Raw genomic sequence first — 25,686 nt, 5'->3', positions numbered from 1 at the left:
GGGATATACTACCAGAAGCTGGACGTGTTCGCGTCGTACAGGAACCAGCAGATCTCTCTGGGCACGATGCTGCCCGCGACGTACCAGGGACACAAGGACGTGGCGGTATGGTCGCCGTTCTTGTACGGGACGGCTGTGCCGGTGTCTCCGTACGTGTGCCAGTCTCTGACGCAGGATCAGAATGCTGGGGGAATGCTGGTGAACGTGAAGGTGAACGGAAGGGTGAAATGGAAGGTCGGTTCTTGGGTGTCCGGCAAGTACCATCTCTTTGTCAACTGCCCGGCCTTTATCAGGCTCGCCGGAGACGGGATCGGAGCTACAGGCCCCGCCATCAAGTATCAGATTATGCAGAGTTGCAGCGTTGATGTTTAATTAGTTAGCAAAGTAATTCGCCTACTTTTTACTCCAATAATTAGCTTCCTCTCTTCACCACTCTCTTAAAATGTCACTATATTAATTCTATTTGGCTTTTGCTGTTTTTATTTCTGATTGAAACTTAATACTGATAGTACATGGGTTGTTCCAGGAAAGTCAAGTCAAATTACTCTCTTTCCATCTTTACTGATATTCATGTCAAATAATGTTACGGTGATAAAAATTAAAGAAGATTTCTTTGTCACCAGACTAAGAGCTTATTTGGAAGCGCTTAAAAAAATTTTTATAAGCACGTTTCATATAAATTGAAATAAAATTCTTTCACATATTTATCCCGTATTCTGTAAATTATTATTAAAAAGTTACTTATAAATTGCTCTAAACTGATCCTTAAGTATTATAGAATGATGACCCACATCATCGTTGTACTTAATTTAGCATAGAAACATGTTTTAAATTTTGGAGTACGTAGAAAGCGAGATGAGAAATGATATTAAATACGAAGTACGGCCAGAAATCATGATACATCATGCTCTCAAATTGGCATCTTTTTCGAACGAAACCAGACACGAACCATATGATGTAATCATTTTTTTAAATGGACAGTGTATTTCAATCTCGTTTTGATTGAATAATATTATGATATGATTGTTTGGGTGGGCTATTAAATGATAAAAGGACTGTGTCATCCATGTGGGACGGAAGACGAGGAGCTACAGGACGGGGATGACTCGAATTCATTACATGGGTCCTCCGTGCTAGTTGACTATAAGGTCTTCTCTGGTTAATTTCTAGGAATCACACATTGGATCTCAGATTGGCATTGAAATCATAAAACAAAAGTCCATTAATTTCATTACTCCTCCGTTCCTTATATAAGAGACAAATAACCGAAGTACGTTGATCAAAAAAATAGTTAAAAATTAGTTAAGAACAATTAATGTGTAAAAAGTATAATTGTTTTTTAAAAATGCCCTCATTAATAAGGAGAGAGAGCATGAGAGAGAACAATTAATTATTAAAAAAGAGAAGTGGGAAGGAAGAGAGAGAGTGAGTTGGAGATAATAAATATGGGTAAAATAGGAAATCAACACAAAAAGTAGAGACAACTTTAAGTGTCTCTTATATATAGGAACATGCTATAGCATAAATGTCTCTTATAATAAGGAAAGATGAGTATTAATTAAATCTGAGAGATGGAGGAGTCTCAGTGGTCTGGCACATCTTTTGGATCGTGTCCTCTGTTCACACAACATAATACCATACCCATCACAATCCCTAAGCTCCCATTCACTCGTTTCTCTCTTGTTTGTTTTAAGTTCTGTGCAATAAAATTAAAAGTGGTCTCAGAGAAAGTGACTCCTGGGAAAAGTAAATTCTCCATTCCGAGTGAAAATGGATAGACACAGTGGGAAATATAATATAGTAGTATATGGCTAAGTAAGGTGAGAGAGAGGGGAGTTTCTGTGGACCACGAGATCTGTAAACTAGTATCATGAGTACATACAACGCATATGATGGGGTTGAGTGTGGAGAAAAATTTCATGGAGGTTTCTTTCACTTGAAGCTATTCAAAAGTAAGTTGCTGCATATTCTGAATTGGAATATGGATTTAACTTTGTTCCGCCAACTTCCACCTTACCTTTGTGCATGGAATCAGAATTTTTTTTAAAGGATTTTTCAATAAGGTAAATGGCTCGTTTGTTCCTTTTAAAACATGTGGTCCTCTGGAAATGTCGTCCTAATAAGCTCCAGGAGTTGTCATTGTTGGATATAGTAAAATTGCACACCGTTTGTAAATAGAAACGCTATACTATTTCTGTGCAATCTACTTTACCTGTGATGGTTACTTGGAAGCAGAAACAGATAATTTTCCTAAGGAATGAGGAAAATGCCGTGTTGACTCAAATAAAATAAGCTTTAATTTAACATGAAATTTGCCACAATATGATCATAGTGGGAACGCGCTCAGCAAATCGCTAATCATGAAGACCAATCATTTATTATTGGTCATTCGCAGTTTCTCTGTATCTTCCTCTCTTCGACGCGCCCACCCACATCCACATCCACATCCACATCATCATCAGTTATTTTCTTATTGGGTGATAATAAAAAGTTTCAGAGGCCTCTTCTGTTTGTTAACATTGCACAATCCACAATAGCGACTTGACAAAAACAATTTTAAAGCGGACCAAAGGAGTAGAAATTTAAATGATTATAAAAAAAAAAAAATTGGGACACATACACGTGGTTGATGCGGATTCAGCATTTGATTAAACAGCCCCAAGACTTTGATTAGACTTGGGGGTTCCAAGTGTTAATTTGTGTTCATATACGTACATATAACTAAGCGAACGTTAAAGCATCAATTTTGTGTTCTTCAATAATTTAAAAACAACTAGATTTGGATATTTACCGATAAATGAGATACCAAGCCTCTATCAGATACGGATGGACGGGGTTGAAGATTTTAATGAATTAAACTAAAAAAAATAAAGGGGGTTAAAATATGAAAAAAAAAAGTGCTACAATTTATATGAATTAAATTTGCAATTTTATCATTTCTCACTTTTATTATTTACTTTTTGCCACGGATCTGGTTTTTTTATTACGGACCCGACGCCACATTTTTCCTGCATTTCCCAACCGCATAACTGAGAAAATGCTAATATATATATATATATATATATATTTTTTTTTTATATAATAGGACGCATACCATGGGCACCGTAGAACTAGAGTGACGATTGCACGTGATATACCAGTTACCGCAGTTAAGAACAACAGTAACCGTGATTTCCAACACGTGAAGATTTAAGTTGAAACCCAATTTAGAGAGGGCTCTGTTTGAAGGCTTTATTGGGCCCAGGCTAAAATGATGGCCATTAGCCTAGATATATATGGGTTCATTGGCCCACAAATGGAAAGTGTTGACCGACGCGTTCAGCAACGACTTCGAAGTGGGAATACCTTGGTAGTCTCCTTCCTGTAATTTATGAAGCACACAGATGACTTCAGCACAAACAACGCTTATAAAGCGCACGTGGTGTGTTATTGTTTGCTTACACTCTCACGTTGTAATTGTAAATGTTGACCAGTTTAATCGGACACCGATTCCCTAATTTATTAATGAGCTAAAATTTGAATTTTTGTCAAGAGTGCGTTTGGTATGAGAGATTTAGAAGAAGAAAAAAAAGGAGGAGAAAAGATTTTAATCATTTTTCTTTGTTTGGCAACACAAATTTTAGGAGTGAAGAAAAAAATTTTCCTCCTCAATCTTCCGCCCAAAATTAGGAAGATTTGGAGGGAAAACACAATATTTTGTCATATTATGACTATTATGTCCATATTTATTTTTAATAGCCCTATACTATTTTATATCTTTTTTCTCTTGTCTTTAGACCGCTATCTTCTCCTTTACATTACCAAATAGTTCATTCAAATATGGGATACAACATAAGTTGTGGCTGAATATTACTTCAGCCTTATTTTCAATAATACTTCACACTCTAGAATATATTAGAATTTTGGTAATAAGATTGCTCAATATTTAAATGTTATTTACAATTCTATTTTATTAAACATTTTATAAAATTTGGAAAAAAATAATCTTAATAAAATAAGGACAAAATTGTTCATGTTAAAATATTTCTCTCTCCCCTCTCCATTATGAACCAGATAAATAATATTAAAACTCTCCTTTTCCCTCTCTTTTTATAAATCCAAACAAAGTCATATTAAAATCTTTTCACTCTCTCTTCCCTCCCCTTCTCTCTATTAAAATTCCCCTCCTTCCTTCTCCTCTCGTTGAGCCAAACAAACAGACCCTCAAATATTTACATTTAGTATTCAAAATTGCTTCGAATATGATTACTTTTAATTAAAAAATACTTATTTATTATAAATAATTAGTTTAACAATTTTTAATTTTTTAATTGTTTATTAGTCAACTAGTTTTTATATTTAGTACCGGATGTAATACCTGTGACTGTGCTTGTTAAAAGAAATTATCAACGGATCTCACATGGCGCTTCATACTGTGATGAGTTGATCGCTTGAGGGTGTTGGCGCGATGAATCCCACTAACATGCCTAGGTGGACCTGTCTGCGTACAGCTTCTACATGCTCCTACTGTTCTCAGTGCTTCGTCACTCTATCTCACTTCAACCATTTGTTTTAACCACACTAGTTTTGCTCTTTATTCGCTCCCTCCCGTTTCCAGCCATAACCATGCTTAACAAATACTTCTCTAATATTTAATATAAGACTCATTTAATTAATTTAATTAGATTAAAAAATTTAGATAAGTTAGTTAATTATAAAAAACATGACATGGTTTTTCTAAAACATCATAATCATTTTTTTAAATATCATTCTTCTTTCTTTTACTTGATTAGGCTTGCGGGAGTATCAATAAGGATAATTTTAAAAAAACTAATAAATATGATAAATATGTCTTATATTTAGAACTAAAATTAACTCAACTATTAAATTATATATTAAGGACTGGAGGAGTGTTAAAATTACATTGTGCAAATAGTTTTTAAAAAAATTAAAAAAAAAACAAAAGCTCGCGAAATTCCGTGGGATGCAGAAGATGGTTGCGATTAAGCCCATGTCATTTCACCGTTGGCAGGCCCAGCCCATGAGAGCCCGGCTGGCAGTTGCAAGTCTTAAACGCCACGAAAACCCATTATCACCTAACATTTCCAAGCCTGTGCCAGCTTTTTATTTTTTATTTTGATGAGTCAGCTTTTATTATTCTACAAGGTAATCAATGTTTGAATTACAATTGAGAGTGATATTTATATTTAGTGGCTGACGGTTTTTCAAACAGCCACCAATAATAGAACAAATGTGCTCAGTACGAAAAATATATTATATCCGGTTTTTAATATAAGAATTAGTTTGATTTTTAATTTGATCTTAAATATAAGATCTCAATCTGTTTTCTCTCTTATATTTATTCATTTTTTCTAAAATAATTCTTGTAGTAATTGCTTATATTAAAGGTTCTACCAAAATAGTGGTTCTAGGTAAACACATGATTAGTAAAATATTTTAGAAAAAATAACACATATTAATTACAAATAACTAATTTAACAAATTTCTTTAATTTACTCAAATTAGTTAACTAACTCTTATATAAAGACCGAAAGTAGTATAAATTAATTTTGGGGTTATATTCAGATTAGGTTAATTAATCTGTACAAATTAAAAAAAAAAATCAGACGAGTTGCTTGTAAAAAAATGTGCTGACTTGGTACTCTACAGTGAATGTGAAATGATTATAATATATTTTGCGCGACACGAGGGGCTTTTTTCCCAGCATCGTGAAGTGTTTGTTAAGCACTTCAAAGAGATGTCTTCCTTCAACTCCTGAATATATGCTATACGAGAAATCGATGGCGTATTATAACTAATCTGCTCGAACCTCATTTCAATGATTTAAGTGTTTTATTTTATTACATAACACACGCGCGAACAAGTTTGAGACGAATTAAAAGGGTGACCAAAAAATCATGCCCCGAATTATATTCTCCATAACGAGCTTATGATTCCATTTTTTGTTAAAAACCCAATAAAAGATGGAAGGAAGGAGGGGGGGGGACCAACCAAGAACTGAGAAGGATCGCAATGATTGCACTCAAAATTGGATTAAAGAGGGGGTTATGGCCTAATTGTTCAGAAAGCATGATTGGAAAGGGCGGGTAAGCGGGAAGGCCAGGCCACGTGGGATTGGCGCCGAACCGAAGCGGTTGACGCTGCAGCTCATGACAAAATTATACTATTATTATATTAAAATAATAGTTTAAAATTTGCGATTTTTTTAAGAATTTTATTTTCATTTCGGAAGTGAATCCTTCCCTCCACATCTATATCCGAACCAAATTCCCTCCTTCCTTTCTTTGTATCGTTCTTTGGTTCTTCCCTTCCGTTCCCTCGTTTTCTTCTCTCTTTCTCTCTCCCGCTTTTTTATTTTTCTGCTTCCCAAGCGCCCCAGATCTCTCCTCCTCTGCCCTTTGCCGTCCAATTTCGCTGAACCTGACTCCCAATCGCTCTCTGACATACGTACAATTCATACCCCCAAACCCTCTCGATCCTGTGTCTCCACTCCCCGCGAAAACCCTCCCCACCCAACTCGATCTCTGCTCACTTTTCGTCTCTTCCTGCTGGATGTCTTCCTCCTCTCGTCCCCCGGACCAGATCATTCACTCCATGAAACGACAACTCCCATTCTCGTCTATGAAGCCTTCCTTTGTTGCTCCCGCAGATTATCATCGCTTCGCGCCCGACAAACGCCGACCTGCTGACCAAGAAGCCGAAACCATCGTCGTCAAGTCACCTGTGAGTATACTGTTCCTTTTGTTTTTCTGTGTTGCTCTTCGCTTTCCGTTTTTAGTTTATTTTCACGTTTCTTTGCTTTTGTAGAGATCTGCTCGGTCACGACTTTAATCAGTTGTCAAGTTTAAAATTTATTGAAATTTGACCCAAGATTAGTTCTTGAGGTAACACTGGACTGCAGTATAACTTTGTTTCGCTAAGGGATGAAAAAACCCTTCTCAGTAATCCTTTTTTTTTTTTTAATCTTTGCATTTGATTTACAGGTCTTGTGAAATGAAAGAATTTCGCGCTACTCCTTCATGTCTGTGTTCGTTAGTAGTGGCGCCCTGAAATTTTGGGTATACTTGCGTGTTTGAACTGTTTGTCGTTAGTGAGAGCAAAAGCTTGTCTAATGAGCATCTGGAGCGATAGATAGCGTTTATCGGTTATTTCAATAAGCCTCCATTATAAGAACTTCCTTGTCTTATGCTCGAGAAATGAAATTTTTTGAGCATTATCCTTGTTACTTGATCAGCAGCTGAGATCATGACGTGTTTTCATTATATAGGTTATCTCCACATAGAATACGTTTAGTTGCAAATAAACTATTCAATACATGATATGTCTTGAAGATTTTTCATGTCTAAGTAGTCTTTAGTGGAGTCATTTTATCCAACACGATAAGTGCCTTTAATTTTGTCACATGCATGCATCCTGGGAATTAGACAATCACCTGGGAATCCATCCATGTGTTCCCGTTCCAACATCGACTGAAAACTGAGTAGCCTAGCATTGACTTCAATTATATGTAACTCTTCACAGTTCTCAATTCCTCCGTACATCCATTTAGTTCTTTAAGTTTCCCTTTTATAGTACAACTCTAACTAATTTAATTCCTGGAATATATATGTATATATTATTAATCTCTGTATCAGCAATTGAAGCGAAAGATTACTACAGCCAATTCTGAAGCTGATTCCGTTGATAGGATGAACCGAGGATCTAATGAAGCAGCTAATAGCCCTTTTCAGACTCCGATGTCAGGAAAAATGGGGAAGGCAAGCAAAGCATCAAAGCTTCCAAAATGCAGCAAAGCTGGACCTCAAACCCCAGGATCAAATGTTGGTGAGTATAATTCTCTAAACCATATGAGGTGGGTTGGGGGGTGGGGGAGTTACAAACATCAAGTAAGATACTTGTTCATTACTTTGCTTGCAAACAGTTTAGATGCATCTGATGACTTTTTATGAATTTGCAGGTTCTCCTTCTGGCAACAATCTTACTCCAGCTGGTCCATGTCGTTATGACAGCTCTTTAGGTAGCATAGCATTGCCCATGCCATTGTTAGTTCTTGCCAATTACCATCTGAGTTCTTATTATGACACATTTGATCCTCATCCTTTTTTAATAATCACAGGTCTGTTGACAAAAAAGTTCATCAACTTGATCAAGCAAGCCGAGGATGGTATTCTTGATTTGAATAAAGCTGCTGATACATTAGAGGTATCTACTTTTCTGCCTGGTCCAAAGATTCCATGATGTAAATTGAATTAACCGAAGTTTTTCTTTGGGTATATACAGGTGCAAAAGAGGAGAATATATGATATAACAAACGTTCTTGAAGGGATTGGTCTTATAGAAAAGAAGCTCAAAAACAGAATTCAATGGAAGTAGGGAGGCTTTTAATATTTCAATAAAGTTTGACATTAATATACTTAAGCTGTCAAACTATTTTGTATGCTCAAAGTTTCATGACTTTTCAGGGGATTGGATGTGTCAAGGCCAGGGGAGGCTGATGATAGTTTTTCTAGTTTGCAGGTGAGGAGTTGCATTATATGCTGCTTGGAATCCCCATGGGATTTGTTTTCTTTAGGATACTTAAATCGGTTTTCCTTTTTTCTTCTTCTTTCCTTTGTTTGAGTTTTGTATCTCTCTTTTATGATCCGTAGCTAGTATGCGCAAACTCTTGCCCAAATGCAGTATACCTGAGCTCATTTTAATATTGCCTTCTATTTATTATTATAAATGGGACAGATTGGGAAGGCGGGAATTCTTATTTTGTTCTCCTGGAAACAGTTGCAAGGCCACATTGAGTTAAATTTGCTTAATATCCTTTCAATGGAACTGAGAATCTTGAAAGCTTTTATAATGTCACTTGTGGAAAATTTAAAAAGGTGGCATTAATTCCTGTGAACTTCTAAATTCTCTTGGTATCTCCTGATCTTTTGTTGTTTTTCTTGTGCAGACAGAGGTTGAAAACCTTACTATGAAGGAGGGCCAGTTAGATGAGCAAATAAGGTTTTGGTGCCATGCCTTTGCTGATACTGCTTTATTGTGTTGCTTCTTTGCCATCTGTTTAACAAGCCTGAGTTTGTAATTACTGTAGGGAGATGCAAGAAAGACTGAGGAAACTTAGTGAAGATGAAAACAATCAGAAGTAAGTTCCATCTAACCTTTACCCAGAGTTAGGTCATTTCTACCACAATTTGAGGTTTATATTATTTGACAAATTTCTTAATGGTTTTCCACCATATAGGTGGCTTTTTCTCACGGAAGATGATATAAAGGGTTTGCCCTGCTTCCTGGTCAGTTTGTCATCTTTGCTCATTAAAGATTATGTTTTGTATGATGATGCTTTGTTTCTTTTTTTTTTTAAATAAATGTTACTAAATATTTGGCGGTTAACTTAAGACATTCCATTTTTGTCAGAATGAAACCTTAATAGCCATTAAAGCTCCCCATGGCACCACTCTTGAGGTCCCTGATCCAGATGAGGTAAATTTCAGACCGTACTAAATTTGTGTTGAAGTAATTAATTTCACGCGCATCTTTCGCAATGAAACTTCTCCATGTTCTTTCAGGCTGTTGATTATCCCCAAAGGAGATACAGGATAATCCTCAGAAGCACAATGGGCCCAATAGATGTTTACCTTGTTAGGTATGCTTATTGTTTTGGCCGTTAATAATCATTTAACTCACTTATGTTTGTTACGATGGCAAATGCCAGTGGAACAAAGAGATTCCAAATTCTTTGTAGTCTATAAATGGACTGAATATTAGTGTTATTAGAATGAGATAGGTAAAAAGAAAAAATTGGTGAAAAGAGAAAAGGTGGACTTCATGCACATTGACCTATTTGGATCACTCTTTCTGTTGCTGCACAAGTGGACGATCTAAAGTCAGAACAACAACGACACTTAGTGATCGGGGAAAATGATAAAGCAAAGTAACATGGACCTTTGGTACAGCAATTAACTTGGATGCAACATAAACGATGCATAAATAAGTGGTCTCCTCCACTACCAGTGTATCCCGTGGCATATGATTACATCCATGAATATTTTCAGTACTAACTTTCGTGTTCAATAACAAATGTATTGGAGAATTGCAATATTGAAATCGCTGATCTTTCCTTCTCTGTATGCCATTTCAGTCAATTTGAGGAAAAATTTGAGGAGATCAATGGAGTCGATGTACCACCCAATCTTCCATCCAGTCCAGAGTTGAACAGGCATCCGGCAACAGTGATCACTGAGGATGCAAGGAATGACAAAGAAATGCAGGAACAAGACGGTCATAGACCTGGTTCTGATTTGAGTGCCTCACAGGACTTCGTTAGTGGGATCATGAAGATTGTTCCGTCAGATGTTGATGTAAGTATGACCTTAGTTGGTGACCTTTATTTTCTCGAGTCCTATGGATTTGCGAAGAACAGTTCAAGGACTTGTTGTAGGTGCATGATCTTATAATACCCAAAACTCAAATCGATTGTGGCATGAAGATCTTTGTACTATTTCATCTTCAAAAGTGTAATCGTAATTCTTAGTTCTCATTGAGGGCATTTTTTTCGCAGAGTGATGCTGATTATTGGCTTCTATCAAATGCTGATGTTAGCATAACAGACATGTGGAGAACAGAATGTATCCTCTTTCTGTCCTAGTCTTCATTGCACTATATGCTAGAACGGATAGGTTTAGCAATTTTTTCCCCCTTCGAATTTTAGATCAAAGGTTCTTATCTTCAATGTTTTTGGAAAATTCCTTGATGTATCTACAGCTGGAATTGAATGGAACGAACTGGACGCACTTAATGAAGATTATTGCATGCCTCAGGAGAGCGCAGCACGACCTGAGACGCCTCCAAACATGAGTCAACTGCCTTCGACGGCTAACCCTGAAGGAGGCTGAAGCTTCAAAAGCATGTATTATGTATCTAATCGAAGTCAAGAGCTCTTTCATTACTAGGAATCTATGACATCCAGACGACCCCTTTGTGTCCTCTTCACCACACCGCATGAGACTGGATCGAAGATTCGATGAAGGTGTTTTCTTAATGTTTTCGGTGAAGAAGCTGGTGCAAGGAACAAAGAGTGGAGCGCTCCAGACGGCAGATTCATTGTACAGCTAATTTACATAATTCAAGTGATCTCGTGGTTTTAGAAAAACATCTAGGAGTTATACTGAATCCATCCTTGTATATTACTCTAATTCTTGGCTTTAGTGCAACTAGCTCGTTGTGCCCTCGAGATGTTTGCCAAGCAATAAAATTGCCCTTCACGGAGACAGTTTGAGGCAATTATGTTCTCATGCAATGTTGTAAAGAAACCGAGCAATTGTTCATGTAATGGGATGAGACCTTTCACCTGGGATTTTTTTTTTTTTTAATTTTTGTTTCCCTATTGCTGTTAATGTTCTTTTCCTTCTCATATTTATTACTCGCCCTTTCTCATTCTTGCACAACGAGTCACCCACGGGATCAGGAATCCTAGGGAGCTATGTCAATCAATTCTAGCAAGGGAGGGGGAGAATCAAAAGTTCAATATTTCCTGTATCATTACTTCTGCTTTCTGCATTTACATATAAATGCCACAACGATGGAGCCTGCAGCTGGTTGATTTAGAGTACAACTATTTAAAATTATTTTCATTACTTTGTTTAAGCGTGTAAAGACGAACGTTCACATGAGAACATAAATAAAAGAAGCATATGATAGAAACAAAACAAGGTTGGATCTCAGAGCTCCTATACGAACTACTTATCCTTGTCTACTTTCTTTCCAATCCAACCAGCAACAATAGGTGTAAGAGCCACTGTTGGAGGAAACCTAATAGGAGATGCAGCCTTGTGCGCAGCATATGCCAAAGCAAAGGTTCCAACTCGCTCCCCTGTCTCATCAATTGAGATTCCCACCTAAGAAAAGACAGTTACATTATTAAATCTGTGGAAACTCAAACTTAACATTGTTTAGATTGCAATCCACGTAAGGTTCAACGTTGTACCTTATGTAACAGCGCTTGGACATCAATGCCCGCACTGATTAGTGCATAGCACAGAGCGAATGAGATCAGAGACAGAGTGATAGAGGTGGCCAGATAAGCTCCTCCATATTTTGCTAACAACTCCTTGGCTTCGTCGCCCTTTGATTTCTTCCTTTCGGGATCACCATTTCCTTCGTCTTTTGAGCTGAAAATCTGCACAAGCGACCATAATTTCTTTCAAGAAAAAGTTTACTCAACATGCCTTCGAAGTATAGCCTGAAATTTCACTCTGACCTCATCGATTAGTGAGTTTTCATTTTACCTTAAAAGGCAAAAAAACAAACCATCAATTAAGGACAAATTCTCTAGTAACCGTGACTTGAAAAATCAGCAAATGGCTGAGCGTGTATCGCATAATAGGATTTCTATACTAATTAATTCTGCAAATAAACTAGGATAAAGCTGCATCAAGGAAGCAATGCGAATTCAATTGAACAAGCAAGCAAAACTAGTTATTTGCTACTTCCTGATGTTTGTGTACGTGAAGTTCAGGTTTCCTTAATTTCCTCGGCAACTAAACCTAATCTTGCTCTGCGGTGTGCTTACAACTGATATACCCAACCAATATGCTTCAGAGTTCTAACTTACTCTAAGCTCACTGCAAATTGCATTTACTCTTACGGAAAGTTGAAAATTTTGGAAACCCTTGTACATAATCAAAGGAAAGGAGGAAATAATTGTACATAAAGAAGAATCGTCAGAAAATTCAGCGACCCGCAAACTCCGAATCAAAGTCAAACGAGCCGAAGTAGAGAAGAAATGAGAACCTTCCATAGGCCAGCTTCGAGGCCATACTTCTTGGTAATCTCCTCAGCTGAAGAGGATGGCTGAGATGGGTTTTTAAGTTCATCTGTTTTCTCTTTAACGGCTCTCACTCTGAAGCTCTTTACATGGCATTTACGTGACAGAGCATAATTGCGAAATCTGGTCGTCCCTTTGCTCAGAAAAGAAGCAGAGCAGGAGGATGGGATTAGCAAAGTGGTAGCCATTGTTGGGTCAATCAAGAAATTTTCTCCCTATTCAGAACATAGAGAGAGCTTCCTCGATAATCAGAATTGATAATGAAGATACCCAGAATAATTCGTGTGAGCTAGCTCACTTAGAGCCAGAGAAGGAGAGAGATAGAAAGAGATAAAAAAGGATAAATTGTAATCACATGACAAAAATATCAAATATTAAATTACCTGTGCATCCCAATCCCACTCTTTGCCTAAATTCTGTGGGCACCCAAATTTTTATGGCCTGGGAAGGGACGTGTAGCAGCACCTCCACTACAGTTGCTTTCCGGATTAAACAATTTAGTTCATCTAACTTTTATATATTTTTATATCTTTATTTTCTCATGTAGATTTGGATTATACAAGCGTGACAATCCGTTGTAGTTTGTAAAATAACTTACAAGTTTTAAAAGGATTATACTTCTTGTTTTAAAATTTAAATCCTCTTCAAATGTATGGAAAAAGATTAAATGAATAAAAAAAAGTTGAAAAGAGTTCGCCAAGGTGTATGAAAGAACCATAAAAATTGTACCGCAAGTAATCAGACACTATTTATGACTTATAAATAAATATAAGTAACTGAAAATTTTGCATTTGATATTGATATTAATTTTAATAAAATCTTTTTTTTTTGTTGCCAAAAATTAATAAAATCTAATGTAAACTACGCTATTGAACATTCATATGTCACACCATGCATGCACGGAGAAGTGTGTCTAATTTTTTTTTATGGAATAGAGAGTAAAACTATAAGAACCTCTGTTGTTGTTTTTTTTTTTGGGTTATTTTGGGAGTTAATTAAATTAATCACAAGTCCCCAGCTAACTCTTGGTCGATGCGTTTCATTTTTTTGGGGCACAACAGTGGATTAAACGATCCACATGGATTGCGCATCAGGGCCCATTTGTTATATCGAAGAAATGCTTTTTCGGCTCTTAAACAAGTCTAAAAAAGCCTACCAAAAAAAAAGGTCTAAAAAAATAATTCACTGAAAAGATTTCAATGCTCTTTTTTTTTTTTTTTTTGCAACGTTAGGAAAATTCTGGGTTCAAATAGAATTGTCTATGGGGAGAAATCTTTACCCTTTAATTGTTTGCAACGCTAATCAAATATTCAAAAAATAATTTATTCTTGTCAAATGGTTAGTTACATTGTAATGTATACGCAAGACACTTTAAACCGAATAATTTTAATTCGTGGTTAATATATTTAAAAAAAATGATTTGGCTCTGACCCAATTTTAAAATTAACTCTATTTTTTAGAATCACATACTTTTCTCAGGTTGAACGATTTTGCAGACTCATATCACATTATATTGAACTTTAACATCTAATGCTGATAGCCTAGGTGATTATGTATATGGCTGTGACGAACTATCTGATAGGAACGAATTAAAACAAAACATAGAAAATATATTGACCTATTTGGAGAAGGGTACGCCATTATGAAGTGGGTTGCTGTAAAGTGAAACAGCCATCAATGTGAGAAATAAAGCAAGACAAATGTGTTAGGGAAGGATCCTTTAAGATGCAATTATGCTACTTTTGCTGCCCATTACGGATCCACTTTTTAGAAGAATGTTGTTCAATTAGTTATTAATTAATCATACTAATGTTCTGCAGCAAAAATGTACCGAGAGAATCCCGTCCCTAATATACAGTGTTAATTTTGAGAAATAAAAAAAAAAATTAAGTGTGGTTAGTTAATCATGTGTGTAAAGTTACATAGATACGTCCCCGTTATGTTGATAGGAATAGCTTGTTCTGAAATGATTCATCCTTACCACGCGTCCCCCATTTTGATTGCATTCTAAACTCTAACGTATGTATATGTTACGTTAGAATTTCTCGAAACTTTCCAAACAAGTGATATACAGCCATTTGACATATGGAATCACTTGTCTCACACACAAGGGATCTAGGGCCGTGATCGGCTGATCAATTAATGCCGAGTAAAACCTGGCGGAGATATGTATAAATAATATGTTGGCTTGGAAGGCAATTCGTAGTTTCTAACTTTGTACAAACTCAGAAGTTAGTTGTGAATCAAACAACGTAATTAAGGCTCACAAATCAAAACTTCGAATACTTGTCCGTTAATTCAAAGAATCTGCTCTTGTACTTGAGATGCATTGTCATGCCAGTGGCATCACTTACGTATAGCACAACCAACAAGAATGACACAGAAATCGATGGTACCTGGATTCATCTATCCAAAGCCAAAAGAGGAATGTGATGAATGATGATGAGCGAGAGTAGGTCTTGAGGAAGCTTCATAACATCATGAATCCCTTTGTTATCCCAAATACGACACCTCAAAACTATCCAATACTGCACAATGCCTTCATAAATCTCCCAACCCCCTCCTCTCCCACCAAACCCCTCTGAAAGTGACTCTCATTCACTCTCCCACCAACACCCTCCCTCTTCATATCTTTTTCTCTGCTCCTCACTCCTCTCTCTCATTTTCTGCCTCCTCATGTCTTCCCAGAAGAGAACTCTTCTCAGAATACTCCTCACTGCAAATGGAAGCTGCGGCTGTGGCAGGCCCAAGCCCACCGACGTCTTCGAGCCCAAGCCCAAGCAAAAAAACCCGAACCCAATGGGCGGCTTCACATCTTCAACCGCCACCTCCGGCGACCGAATCTGCGCCCACTCAATCGACGAAGACGACGGGGATTTCACATCCACCACCGTGTCGGAAGCCGAGACGGAGACCCAGAGGAGCTGGAAGAATTCGAGTAACGTGATGGCGAAGCAGAGTCCGATAGTGAACAGCGTGGCGGTGGAGAAGGAGTCGGAGGATCCGTACAAGGATTTCCGGCACTCGATGCTGCAGATGATATTTGAGAAGGAGATGTACTCGGAATCCGATCTGGAGGAGCTTCTGGAAGCATTCCTGGAGCTGAACTCGCCGAGACAGCACGAGGTGATCGTGAAGGCGTACACGCAAATCTGCGAAGATGCGTTTCCAAATAATGATAATAACAAGAAGACGACGACGAACAAGAGCAAGGGGATGAGGCGTTATGGTCACGTGAGGAATCAGCCAGCGGCACGTGCGTAGGCCATTCCATGTGAAGGCATTCAATGCCGGCGTGGGAAGAAGCTGCATGCCCGCGTCACTGCCTCTCTGTATCATTCATGTACGTGGGGTTCCCTCATAAAACCATTAATGCTTCAAGCAAAGAACCAGAATTTTATATCTATGATGATTCATCTATATATATTAATCAAATCTCTCTTAGCTTCTCAAGGTAATTCTTAATCCAATATAGATATATAAATCCTGCCGATTTATTTCTTTACATATATATATATATATATGAATTTACGCAACCTCTCACATGTTTATCTATCAAACTTGCCAGCCTATTTTTTGACATCGATCCCAGTATGTCAAAGGAATTAATATATATGCAGCCTGTTTACTCGAGAGTGGTCATAGGTGATCATGTTTATTTATCAAAATATAAATAAATTGTAGCAATATTAAATTATTAGAATGATCATACTCAATTTTACCGTCTGCCAAAAAATATGGAAGTTTTAATATGACGAGAAATCAGTATATATATATATATTTCTATTATTGCTGAAAATTTTGATGGAATTAAAGCCCTAATGTATGGACTATGAAGGTAAAATTTATTAGAAGTGTGCACCAAAATGACTTTCCTTGAAAAAGCTTGTCGTTGAATTGTGGCTGAAATTCAAAGTAAACGAATGAATCCCTCTTGGGTTGATATAGAAATGTGGAACCATTGACTCGGGGAAGGACACCAGAGAAGCGTATAGGTAGCAAAGTCAAAGATTGTTACGCAATAATATTACCTTTTTAAATATTTTGGAAAAATCACCCCATAGTTTCAAGAATTCCAGCATAACAACTCTTTAACTAGTTTTAGACTAGAAAATGATAATGAGATTCCTACTACTCACTTGTCAATGAAATTCTTTGATAATTATGTTCTTTTTCAAAGACCTGAGTAGTTTTTCTTAAAAAAATTTCTTGTATTATTTAAATATACACACATATATATTAATTATTAAATGATTAGCTTTATAGACTGTTGAATGAAACAAATTACACTTTTCAGGTGTGCGTGCCGACCATGCACCACGTTCCCGATGGGAAAGGGAGGAGAGTCGTGAATTAAATGTGGCATAAGAGGGGTGAAAGAAGTGGGGCTTTGGGCAGGCAGAGCATTAACACTGGGAGTTCAATAAATTAACTTTGAAACTAATTAACGAAAAAGGCTCTTACTTACTAGTATCTTATTGTACGCACACAATTCGTTATTTATGGAACTGTATCCGTACCCACCAAAGACCCCAAAATTAAACTAGTTACAGACCTAGAGATCGTTTTGTGTGTACGTATGGGAATAAATAAGGGAGCATACCAAATTAATTAAGTTCATTTAAGCAGGCAGAGTGTTACGTTAATTTAGTTGTGAAAGATGAGTTTGAACAACGTTCCTTTTTCCCCAGGCTACAGCCACACTTCCACGCTTTCCCCCAACTTTGCTAAATATTCATTCACAAATGCCTCGTTTTCCCACCTACTTTCCTCGCCCAACTCTTTATTTATATACTCCAAACAACTACTAACTCCGGTTCAAAATACAAGCTAAATTTTATCTATTTAAGTTTATTAAGAAATAAGTTAAAATCAGTTTTAAACAATAAATATGCAAGGTATGTATTTTTTCCCCCCAAATATGCCTTTATTAATGAAAAGAATAAGTAAAAGATGCAGTAAATAAATTAAAGAAGAAAGAAAATATATAAGGGGTAAAATCGAAAAAAACTCATTAAATATTTAAACAAAAGTAAATGTTATCTTATAAAAAAACTAAGCCCCACCAACAGAGTTTAACTTATATTTTGAACCAGAGGTATATACATTTCTTCTTCTATTTTTTTGGCCCAAATTAAAACTTCAAATATCTGCCGGTAAAATCAAAACAAATAAAACTTCAAATGTCACATGAATCATGCAAACATTTTGGACTATACTATTGTTGGTTCTTACTGTTTAATTGAAGTTTAATTTTAGCTGCTGTAGTTTTAAATTGTGATCTTTTGTGTTTATAATTTCATAAGAATTTAATTTAAAGTTTAATGGTGTTGACTTTTAGTTATCATCATTAAGTATAAGGACCAGAACTAAAACTCATCAGGCGAATTTTGGTTTTTGCTATGACACTTAACAATATCAATCCGTATGAAATTATAAGAGCTAAAAACCATAATCTAAAAATAAAAGCACCAAAATTAAAATTCTATTAAACTATAAGAACCAACAATGACATTATATATTTGAGGTTTGATTTTAAAAAGTAATTTTATGCATCAATCTATTTATATAACTCTCAATTAGTTGGTGTGATGGTAAGAGAATTCATAGCCTCATTTGAGTCTGATATACTCAATAAAGATATTGTGATTGATTTTGCATAGGCTTTTTTTTAATATGTAAAGGACTTATTTGGCATACAAAATGAAATAAATTAAAAAATGTTGTGGTTCAAATTTAAGAAAACTAAAATATTGAATAATAATTTTGAAAATATCTTACTTAGGTAGAGAAAAATGAAACAAGAGCGGTAATGTGCTTGCCCCTTTAAAGGAAACAGCATGACCTTCATCTCCAATTCCCAGACATATTATTTGCCATTCCCAAAACACACAAAACAATATATTACTCTCTCATATTTTTATTATAAGTTTCAAATAACTAATTTGCAGATAATAACTAATTAGTTAAAAACAATAAATAGGTTAAAAATATATTTTTATTTTTAAATATGACCTTATAATAAATGAGAAAAAGAGAATGTGTTGAGAAAATATAATGAGAGATTATGGCAAGGAGAGAGAATAAATAATTAGAGGCCAAATTAAAAAAATATATTAAATATTAAGATAAATTTTAAATTAAAGCTTATAAAATTAACCTGCACTTGTTCTTAAATTTAAAGCTTATAAATAGAGAATAAAAGAAACTTAGTATTTGGCAGTTTTTTATTTTTATTTTTTTACCAGCATTGATATATCAACTTCGAACGCGGATCCAATCACCTTTGTATATACTACCCTACTATTAGAATTTTGAATTGTCTTTACTAAACGATTAAATATATATTATAATAGATTGTACTTTAATATCAGTATGATTAGTGATCACAGACCAATCAGGAGGACTCCAGTACAAAATTACTAAAATGGAAGATAAAATTGTAATTTCAGGCATTAAACTCTAAAATTGATTGCGAAGTCCTGGAGCATGAAAATGCGAGTAGATTTCCTTTTTCATTCCCCAGCGCGTGTATATCATTGATAGTAGAGCTGGTAAAACGGGCCAACCCGCGGCAGGTTGTGGGTTATGCGGTGCGGGCTCAAAAGGCCCGTTTTCTGGCGGCCCGCCAAGGTGGGTTGGCGGGCCAACCCATCACCCGCCAGAATTTTTATTTTTTTTCTTGCCTTTTTTTTAATTTTTCTTAATTTTTAAATGTTAGCAGTTATATATAATACAAAATAAAATACTAGAAATGATATAAATATTACAAACATCCAAATAAAATTACAACACAATAAAATACAAATAGTATATGATTGTCCAATTTTCCAACATGATAATACACAAGTTCACACTTTTTTTTTCAATGAAATCAATGAGCAATACTGAATAACCTTTTTTATCTAATATTTCTAATGACAATAAAGTTTGAAGTAAAAATTTGCTTTACTTTTGCCTTTGTTATCTTTTTTTTTATAAAAAAAATAGGTGGGTTAACCCGCGGTTGGCCCGCAGGTTGGCAGGCCAACCCGCCGCGGGTTAGGGTTATGACGGTGCGGGTTATGTTTTCAAGGTAGTGGCGGGTTGGCTTTTGGCCAACCCTAACCCGTCATTTTTGACGGGTTGGACCCGCGGGTTCACCCATATTACCGGTTCTAATTGATAGGGCAACTTGAACAGATGGATAATGGTCTACCCTACTGTTTGAAGCAAAAATATAAAACTTTTGAATGCCTTCAAAATAATCTCGAAACTTGCCATGACCTTTTTCATGAATATAAATTCTGAATAACAAATGTTGGGTGCCAATTATTTCTGACTCACATGATTCCAATTCTATTCAAATCCAAAACGTTTTTTTCTTTTGGGGATATTGACCGACATAGAACAGTCTCATAATAAATACTACCTTCAGTTTTAAATGTAAGAGCTGGTTAACTAATTTAAAAAAAATAAGTTAAGTTAGTTATTTGTAATAAATAAGTACTATATTTCCTAAAATATCCTTTCTAATCAAGTATATTAACTAGTACTATCATTATTTAAAAGACTATCTTGAAAAAAAAATAGGGAAATTAATCTTTTGGTCCCTAGAGTTTTCACTCATTTGTAATTTAGTCCTTTTACTTTGACATGGTACAACTCAATCCTTTTAGTTTTAACTCAGTTATAACTCAGTCTTTGAAGTTTGACTAGCTGTAACTCGGTCCCTATAGTTTTGTCTATTTTATAATTTAGTCCTTGTGTTTTTGAAAAGTAAAATTATATATCTAATAAAAGAGGGACTAAATTATAAAATGGTTAAAATTATAGGGACTGAGTTGCAGTGAGTCAAATTTCAAGGACCGAGTTACAACCGAGTCAAAATTAAAGGAACTGAGTTGCACTAAATCAAAGTGTAGGGACTGAGTTACAAATGAGTGAAAACTATAGGGACCTAAAAGATTAATTTTTCCAACAAAAATATATAAATATGAGAGACAAAGTAGATTGGGTTCTTATATGTAGGATTAAAATAAAAGTCAAATGAAGATATTTTAAGAAAGAAAATACCTATTTATTATAAAACTAATTTAACTTATTTTCTTAATTTTTTTAAATTAATCAATTAGTTTTTATATTTAGAACCGGAGGTTGTAGTTAATCCCAGCTGACATATAACGAGACTGCTAACAATTCCCATATTACGGCGATACGGGCTGCTTCAGATTCAACTCTCTGATTATGTGTTGCAGTATCCTATCCCTTTGACTGACCCTCTCTAACAAATATGAATCCTAACTCAAAATGATTATCTTCTTTGAAAGTTGAAACCGTCAAATTCACCTCCCCCTTACGTTTGTTATATTTCGCCACCGTTTTCAAATTTGTTTTTTGGGTAATAGCCAACGTTTTTAATTCTAAAACGATTCCCTCCCGAGCCCTGAAGAGCAATAGCCCAGCATCACTCCCTGCCACGCAATCAAATTTGTTTTCTTGTAATTTTAATGCATGTAAATTGTTCTTGTTTCCCACCTGCACACACACATATTATAAATTTATTATTTTTATCTTTAGATAATATGGACAAAATGGACAAATGGAGTATCATTTATCATAAATAAGAAAATGTAATTTGGGAGACCTCAACCGGCCCCTGGTTTTCTAGCTCAATTTGAAGTGGATTCAGATTTTCAGAATTTAGTGGATAAATTTATATTAGTATATATAAATAAACCAAACATTTAAAAAATAGATTAAATGGTTTCTCTTTGTATATAGTTTCCAGAAAAGGTCTGAGAGGAAAGAGACTCCCCTTTCCTTCTTAAATAAGTTTAAAAAGGAGGCCAAAAAAGGTAAACAACATATTTGGATAAAAACAAAAAAGTAACAACATATATTTGCCCCTCCCTGTCTTTTTTTTCCCCCAAAAATGTTATTGCCTAGTAACATCTTTGCTTTTTCAAAATAAATATTTTTCATGCACGCATCAAAAAATGGCCAAAAGCAAAGAAGGAAAAAACCGTGGATTCTGGATAGGCTTATATTCTCTCTTTTTATTCCTGTGGATTGTGTTTATCTACAACAGTATATCATCATTTCTCTTTTCAAAAAAGAAAAGCAGCACTAGTAACAATTGTTATATCGATTCAAAATTATAAGAATTTCTTTTCAAAAAATATATTTAAAATATAAATTAGCTAAAAATACTATATAAAAGTATATGCTACCAGCTGTCTCTCAATTGTTAGTATCTAATTTACTTAGCACCATTTTGTTTGGGGGTCGATGTCAATGAGAACTCCCAGGATCAGTTACAGGGAAGTGGATCAACGGTTCCCAGAACCGGACAATCGCAGATTCCTACAATTGACGGTTTCTCTGCTAATTCCCATCTACTCCTCCGGTCCTAATTATAAGACCCAATTGACTTATTTGAAGAGATTAAGAAAGTAAGTTAAGTTGGTTATTTATAATAAATAAGTGTTGTCATTCTAAAATATCCTTGCTAATTAAGTATATTGGCTAAAACTATCATTATTATAAGGATTATCTTGGAAAAAAATGCATAAATATAAGAGACAAAATGGATTGGGTCTTATAATTAAGACCAAATAAAAAGTCAAATTGGGTCTTATAATAAAGATCGGAGGAGTATTTCTTTTTCTTAATGACCAACTTGCTGGCCTGAAACCAATTTGACCGTTCTTTTTAGGCCAGGCCGACTGATCAAATTATTCGTTCGGAATTCCTATTTCAATTTTCAAAGCAGAGGAAAGATTTTTTAATTGAACAAATAAAATAATAAACCAATTATTTTTTTATATATTTTTAATTAACATTTCACCTCTAATCCATACAAAACGCCGGCATAATTCTCCGGTCCGTCCTTTACAAAAAATATATCCCTCATTCTCTGAAAGGCGTGCCACGTCAGCAAGCTGTCCGACCCGGCTTGATGGCACTTCCCCACAGCCCGGTTCACATTGAGGGTCCTGGCCACCCGGTCCAACCCCCCGTACAGGCTCTTGCAGAACCGCATCATGTGCTTGATATCATAAACATTATTTCCGAAAAACACCCTCAACAATCTCAAGAATTCCTTCACCCCCTTCGGCAAGCTCCGTCGTGTCAGGATCTTTACCAGGTACCCGAAATCATATGCGCTGTGGAACGTCACCCAACTCACAGACTCGTTGCAGACGAGCCCCGACGACATCATCAACTCCGCGAACCGGGCCGAGTCGACTCCGTCCTCGACGTTTCTCTGGAAGTCGATCCCCTGCCGGCGCAGCAAGTCGATGGAATCAGGGGCGAAGGAGTCACGCGCCAGGTCGAAGTCGCAGAAGTTGAACTCCCAGATGAAGCGGTTCTCGGATCCGAGGTCGGGAAGGTTGCCATCAGCATCGGAGAGGGTGAGGCCGACTTGGATGAGATTCAAGGCGTCAACGTTGGCCTTCAAGAGGCGGTAGTGATCGGTGGGAAGGAGCTGGCGGTGGTGGTAAGGAATAGCGGGGTCGACCTGAGGGCGGAAGATGACGCCGGGGAATTCTGTGTCCATGGAGATAAAAGGGTAGCGATCGATCAATTCGCGGATGAGTCGGAATTCAGCATCGAGATTAGAGGCCCATACTTCACGGATCTGGATGGGCTTCGATTTCAGATCTTCAGTGACCATGGTGAGCAAGCAGGGCGGCGATGATGAGTGATGTTGAAGGGAAGAAGGAGAAGGAAGAGAAGGAGAGGCTGAAGAAAATCAGGGAGGTGGGATTCCGATGGTGAGGGTTGCTACGCACAAGAGAGAAAAGAAGGGGAGGGTTTTTATACGAAGGCGGGGAAGGGGAAGAAGATGTTGCTTGGAAAGTGGGGAAGAGAGGAGGCGTGATAGGAAGTGTAGAGCGAATAGGGGCAAGAAAAGTGGGTTGTGAAACGTGAGTGTAAACTGACCAAGTTCAACGCGTCCAGCAATTTTGACTCCACTCTGAGCAAACGCATGTTCAGAGTCCAATCACGGACCCAGTCTATGATGGCCTCCTCCGCTCTCATTCATTATTAATTAATTAATCTTCACCCTCCTTCATTTTTTAATCCATTAATTACCTACTTAATCCGGGTTTTTTAATCTTTGGGAATATCCGTCTTTCCCCAAAGCAATTATTTATATAACGTAACAGTTTTCCGACACACGTATATAATACACCCGCTTTTTCCCAATTTCTAAGAAACATCCCCTTGGCTTTACTAATCATGTTTACAAATTCCCCCCAAAACCGGATGTGATGTATGAACAATAACGAAATAAGGAAGACTGAATTAATACACATCCAAACCCTCAGTGTTTAAAAGCTATCAATTCACTGTTACCAAAGACAAGACAGGTGTTAAAGGGACTTGAATTTGTGGACAATTCCTTCTGGCCAAGTGAAAAAAAAAAAAAAACAATTAATAGTTGCTTGATTTCAGTGATAATTCGCCTTCCTTATATCACCTATTTGAAGATTCTTTCCAATAACTAACATACCTTGTACCATACCATCCCCAGAATTATATAAAATTACCTTAACAAGCAGACTACTGTTAGTCGTTGTTTTTAGCTAATAAAATACAGACTGTCAACTGCTTTTACACGATATTACCAGTTAACTACTTTGTTAGATATGAAAATTCATTAGATTTGTTGGAATTTATAGTCTAGCTGACACCAGGCACCCCTCTCAGTACATTCCTAAATATGAAGTTGTACGAGTTTCAATAGAGTGTAAAGAACGCGGGGTTTATAAGTTTTTATAGGAAGGCGAGAGCCTACATAGGTTTCTATATGGTGTATATTTTTAAAAATTTCATTTAAAATTATATTGATATATTCTTTCCGTATGAAAATACAAATATTTTTTTTTGGAATTAAAATAAATGCCTGCATGATTTTAATAAAATTAATGTATATAACTTTCTTTCTTGAGGTAGAAAATTGTTATGATAATAGCAATATATGTATGCAAAGAGGCTGTGGATAACATAAGAGCAGAGAATGTCCTGAGATTTACGAATCGGAGGAGGAAAACAGAAGAGACGATAAGACGCCCCACCAGCGGTGTAAGTAACCTCTAGGTGCGGAGTCTTAAAAACAGGTTTCCTTTTTTTGGGAAAAAAAAAGGGAGCAGGGCTGAGGAATGATTAGGAAGCAGTTGGCGAGGAGTGGGGAATTTGGCAGCATGATTGATCGTGATGATTAGGATGTTAATTAGGCCGTGAGAGAGGCATCAAACGCGTGCTCTTACAGCTAACTTTTATTATTAACACTGTCTTTTATTTTTAATATAAGAATTTGTTTAATATTTAATTTGATTCTAAATATAAGATCCTAATTCATTTTATTTTTATATTTATCTATTTTTTAGGTGGTCATTGCAGTAATATAAATGTTAAATATTCCATCAAATAGTAATTCTAATCAATACACATAATTAGTAAAGATATTTTAAAAAAAACAGTTATCTATTTAATATAAATAACTAACTCAACAAATATTTTTATTTATTTAAATTATTTAACTAAGTACGGAGATATTATTTAATAATTCCGCACTCACTTGTCAGCATGTGTGCGTCAATTAGTAGAGCTATCTTCCGCAGTCCAGAGTCCAGACGGCGCTCCAGTGTTGACCAAATTACCTGCACCACCACTTCCGCTTTGAACTTTCAACACACTGCCTTCAAAGTTCTATATATCTTCAGAAATTTAAACAAATTTAACAATTTCCACTATTCCTGAAAAGTATACAGTTTTCATATAAAATAATTAACTAATTTCATTTTTAATCTTGAAAAAAATGTAATTAGATTTTATTTAAAGATAAATAGTTGCATAGGAATGAATGCGTGGTGCTA

At 35.9% G+C, this 25,686-nt stretch overlaps 5 protein-coding genes across 6 annotated transcripts; 3 read left to right on the top strand and 2 right to left on the bottom strand.

Annotated features, from left to right (window-relative positions):
• Positions 1–6: 6 nt before the first annotated feature.
• Positions 7–410, top strand: LOC114739316 (NDR1/HIN1-like protein 1). The gene has a single exon (XM_028927372.1). The coding sequence runs from the start codon at positions 67–69 to the stop codon at positions 370–372; it is 306 nt and encodes a 101-aa protein (XP_028783205.1). The 5' UTR covers positions 7–66; the 3' UTR covers positions 373–410.
• Positions 411–6,302: 5,892 nt separating this feature from the next.
• On the top strand, positions 6,303–11,360 carry LOC114739317 (transcription factor E2FB-like). Of its 2 annotated transcripts, none has more exons than XM_028927373.1 (14): positions 6,303–6,723; positions 7,635–7,824; positions 7,958–8,017; positions 8,117–8,202; positions 8,281–8,369; positions 8,463–8,517; positions 8,945–8,997; positions 9,086–9,136; positions 9,236–9,284; positions 9,409–9,474; positions 9,561–9,637; positions 10,133–10,352; positions 10,553–10,619; positions 10,756–11,360. In XM_028927373.1, the coding sequence occupies exons 1-14, from the start codon at positions 6,553–6,555 to the stop codon at positions 10,884–10,886; spliced, it is 1,365 nt and encodes a 454-aa protein (XP_028783206.1). In that variant the 5' UTR covers positions 6,303–6,552; the 3' UTR covers positions 10,887–11,360. The 2 variants fall into 2 exon arrangements, with proteins under 2 accessions (XP_028783206.1, XP_028783207.1); XM_028927374.1 differs by lacking the exon at positions 6,303–6,723 and adding an exon at positions 6,838–6,884.
• A 144-nt stretch (positions 11,361–11,504) lies between these two features.
• LOC114739319 (protein FAM210B, mitochondrial-like) lies at positions 11,505–13,148 on the bottom strand. The gene is made up of 3 exons (XM_028927376.1): positions 12,784–13,148; positions 11,978–12,169; positions 11,505–11,888 (listed from the first exon to the last, which is right to left on the bottom strand). The coding sequence occupies exons 1-3, from the start codon at positions 13,003–13,005 to the stop codon at positions 11,730–11,732; spliced, it is 573 nt and encodes a 190-aa protein (XP_028783209.1). The 5' UTR covers positions 13,006–13,148; the 3' UTR covers positions 11,505–11,729.
• Positions 13,149–15,454: 2,306 nt separating this feature from the next.
• Positions 15,455–16,205, top strand: LOC114739318 (transcription repressor OFP8-like). The gene has a single exon (XM_028927375.1). It carries the CDS (start codon positions 15,494–15,496, stop codon positions 16,079–16,081), a length of 588 nt encoding a protein of 195 aa, XP_028783208.1. The 5' UTR covers positions 15,455–15,493; the 3' UTR covers positions 16,082–16,205.
• A 6,414-nt stretch (positions 16,206–22,619) lies between these two features.
• On the bottom strand, positions 22,620–23,560 carry LOC114739320 (probable CCR4-associated factor 1 homolog 9). The gene has a single exon (XM_028927377.1). It carries the CDS (start codon positions 23,475–23,477, stop codon positions 22,635–22,637), a length of 843 nt encoding a protein of 280 aa, XP_028783210.1. The 5' UTR covers positions 23,478–23,560; the 3' UTR covers positions 22,620–22,634.
• Positions 23,561–25,686: the final 2,126 nt, after the last annotated feature.

Source organism: Neltuma alba, unplaced genomic scaffold (genome assembly GCF_004799145.2).
Source record: "Neltuma alba isolate B1F8T4 unplaced genomic scaffold, ASM479914v2 tig00013885_pilon, whole genome shotgun sequence".
Classification (NCBI taxonomy): domain Eukaryota; kingdom Viridiplantae; phylum Streptophyta; class Magnoliopsida; order Fabales; family Fabaceae; genus Neltuma; species Neltuma alba.
This window is presented reverse-complemented; position numbering and strand designations above follow the sequence as displayed.

What these genes read in the sequence shown, in the direction of transcription:
- LOC114739316 (XM_028927372.1), top strand. Translation starts at nt 67, where the DNA reads ATGCTGCCCGCGACGTACCAGGGACACAAGGACGTGGCGGTATGGTCG.
- LOC114739317 (XM_028927373.1), top strand. Translation starts at nt 6,553, where the DNA reads ATGTCTTCCTCCTCTCGTCCCCCGGACCAGATCATTCACTCCATGAAA. An exon ending in CCATCGTCGTCAAGTCACCT is followed by an intron (nt 6,724 to 7,634) that starts GTGAGTATACTG and finishes TCTCTGTATCAG; the next exon opens with CAATTGAAGCGAAAGATTAC. An exon ending in TCGTTATGACAGCTCTTTAG is followed by an intron (nt 8,018 to 8,116) that starts GTAGCATAGCAT and finishes TAATAATCACAG; the next exon opens with GTCTGTTGACAAAAAAGTTC.
- LOC114739319 (XM_028927376.1), bottom strand. Translation starts at nt 13,005, where the DNA reads ATGGCTACCACTTTGCTAATCCCATCCTCCTGCTCTGCTTCTTTTCTG. An exon ending in TCGAAGCTGGCCTATGGAAG is followed by an intron (nt 12,170 to 12,783) that starts GTTCTCATTTCT and finishes TCGCTTGTGCAG; the next exon opens with ATTTTCAGCTCAAAAGACGA. An exon ending in TCCAAGCGCTGTTACATAAG is followed by an intron (nt 11,889 to 11,977) that starts GTACAACGTTGA and finishes GTCTTTTCTTAG; the next exon opens with GTGGGAATCTCAATTGATGA.
- LOC114739318 (XM_028927375.1), top strand. Translation starts at nt 15,494, where the DNA reads ATGTCTTCCCAGAAGAGAACTCTTCTCAGAATACTCCTCACTGCAAAT.
- LOC114739320 (XM_028927377.1), bottom strand. Translation starts at nt 23,477, where the DNA reads ATGGTCACTGAAGATCTGAAATCGAAGCCCATCCAGATCCGTGAAGTA.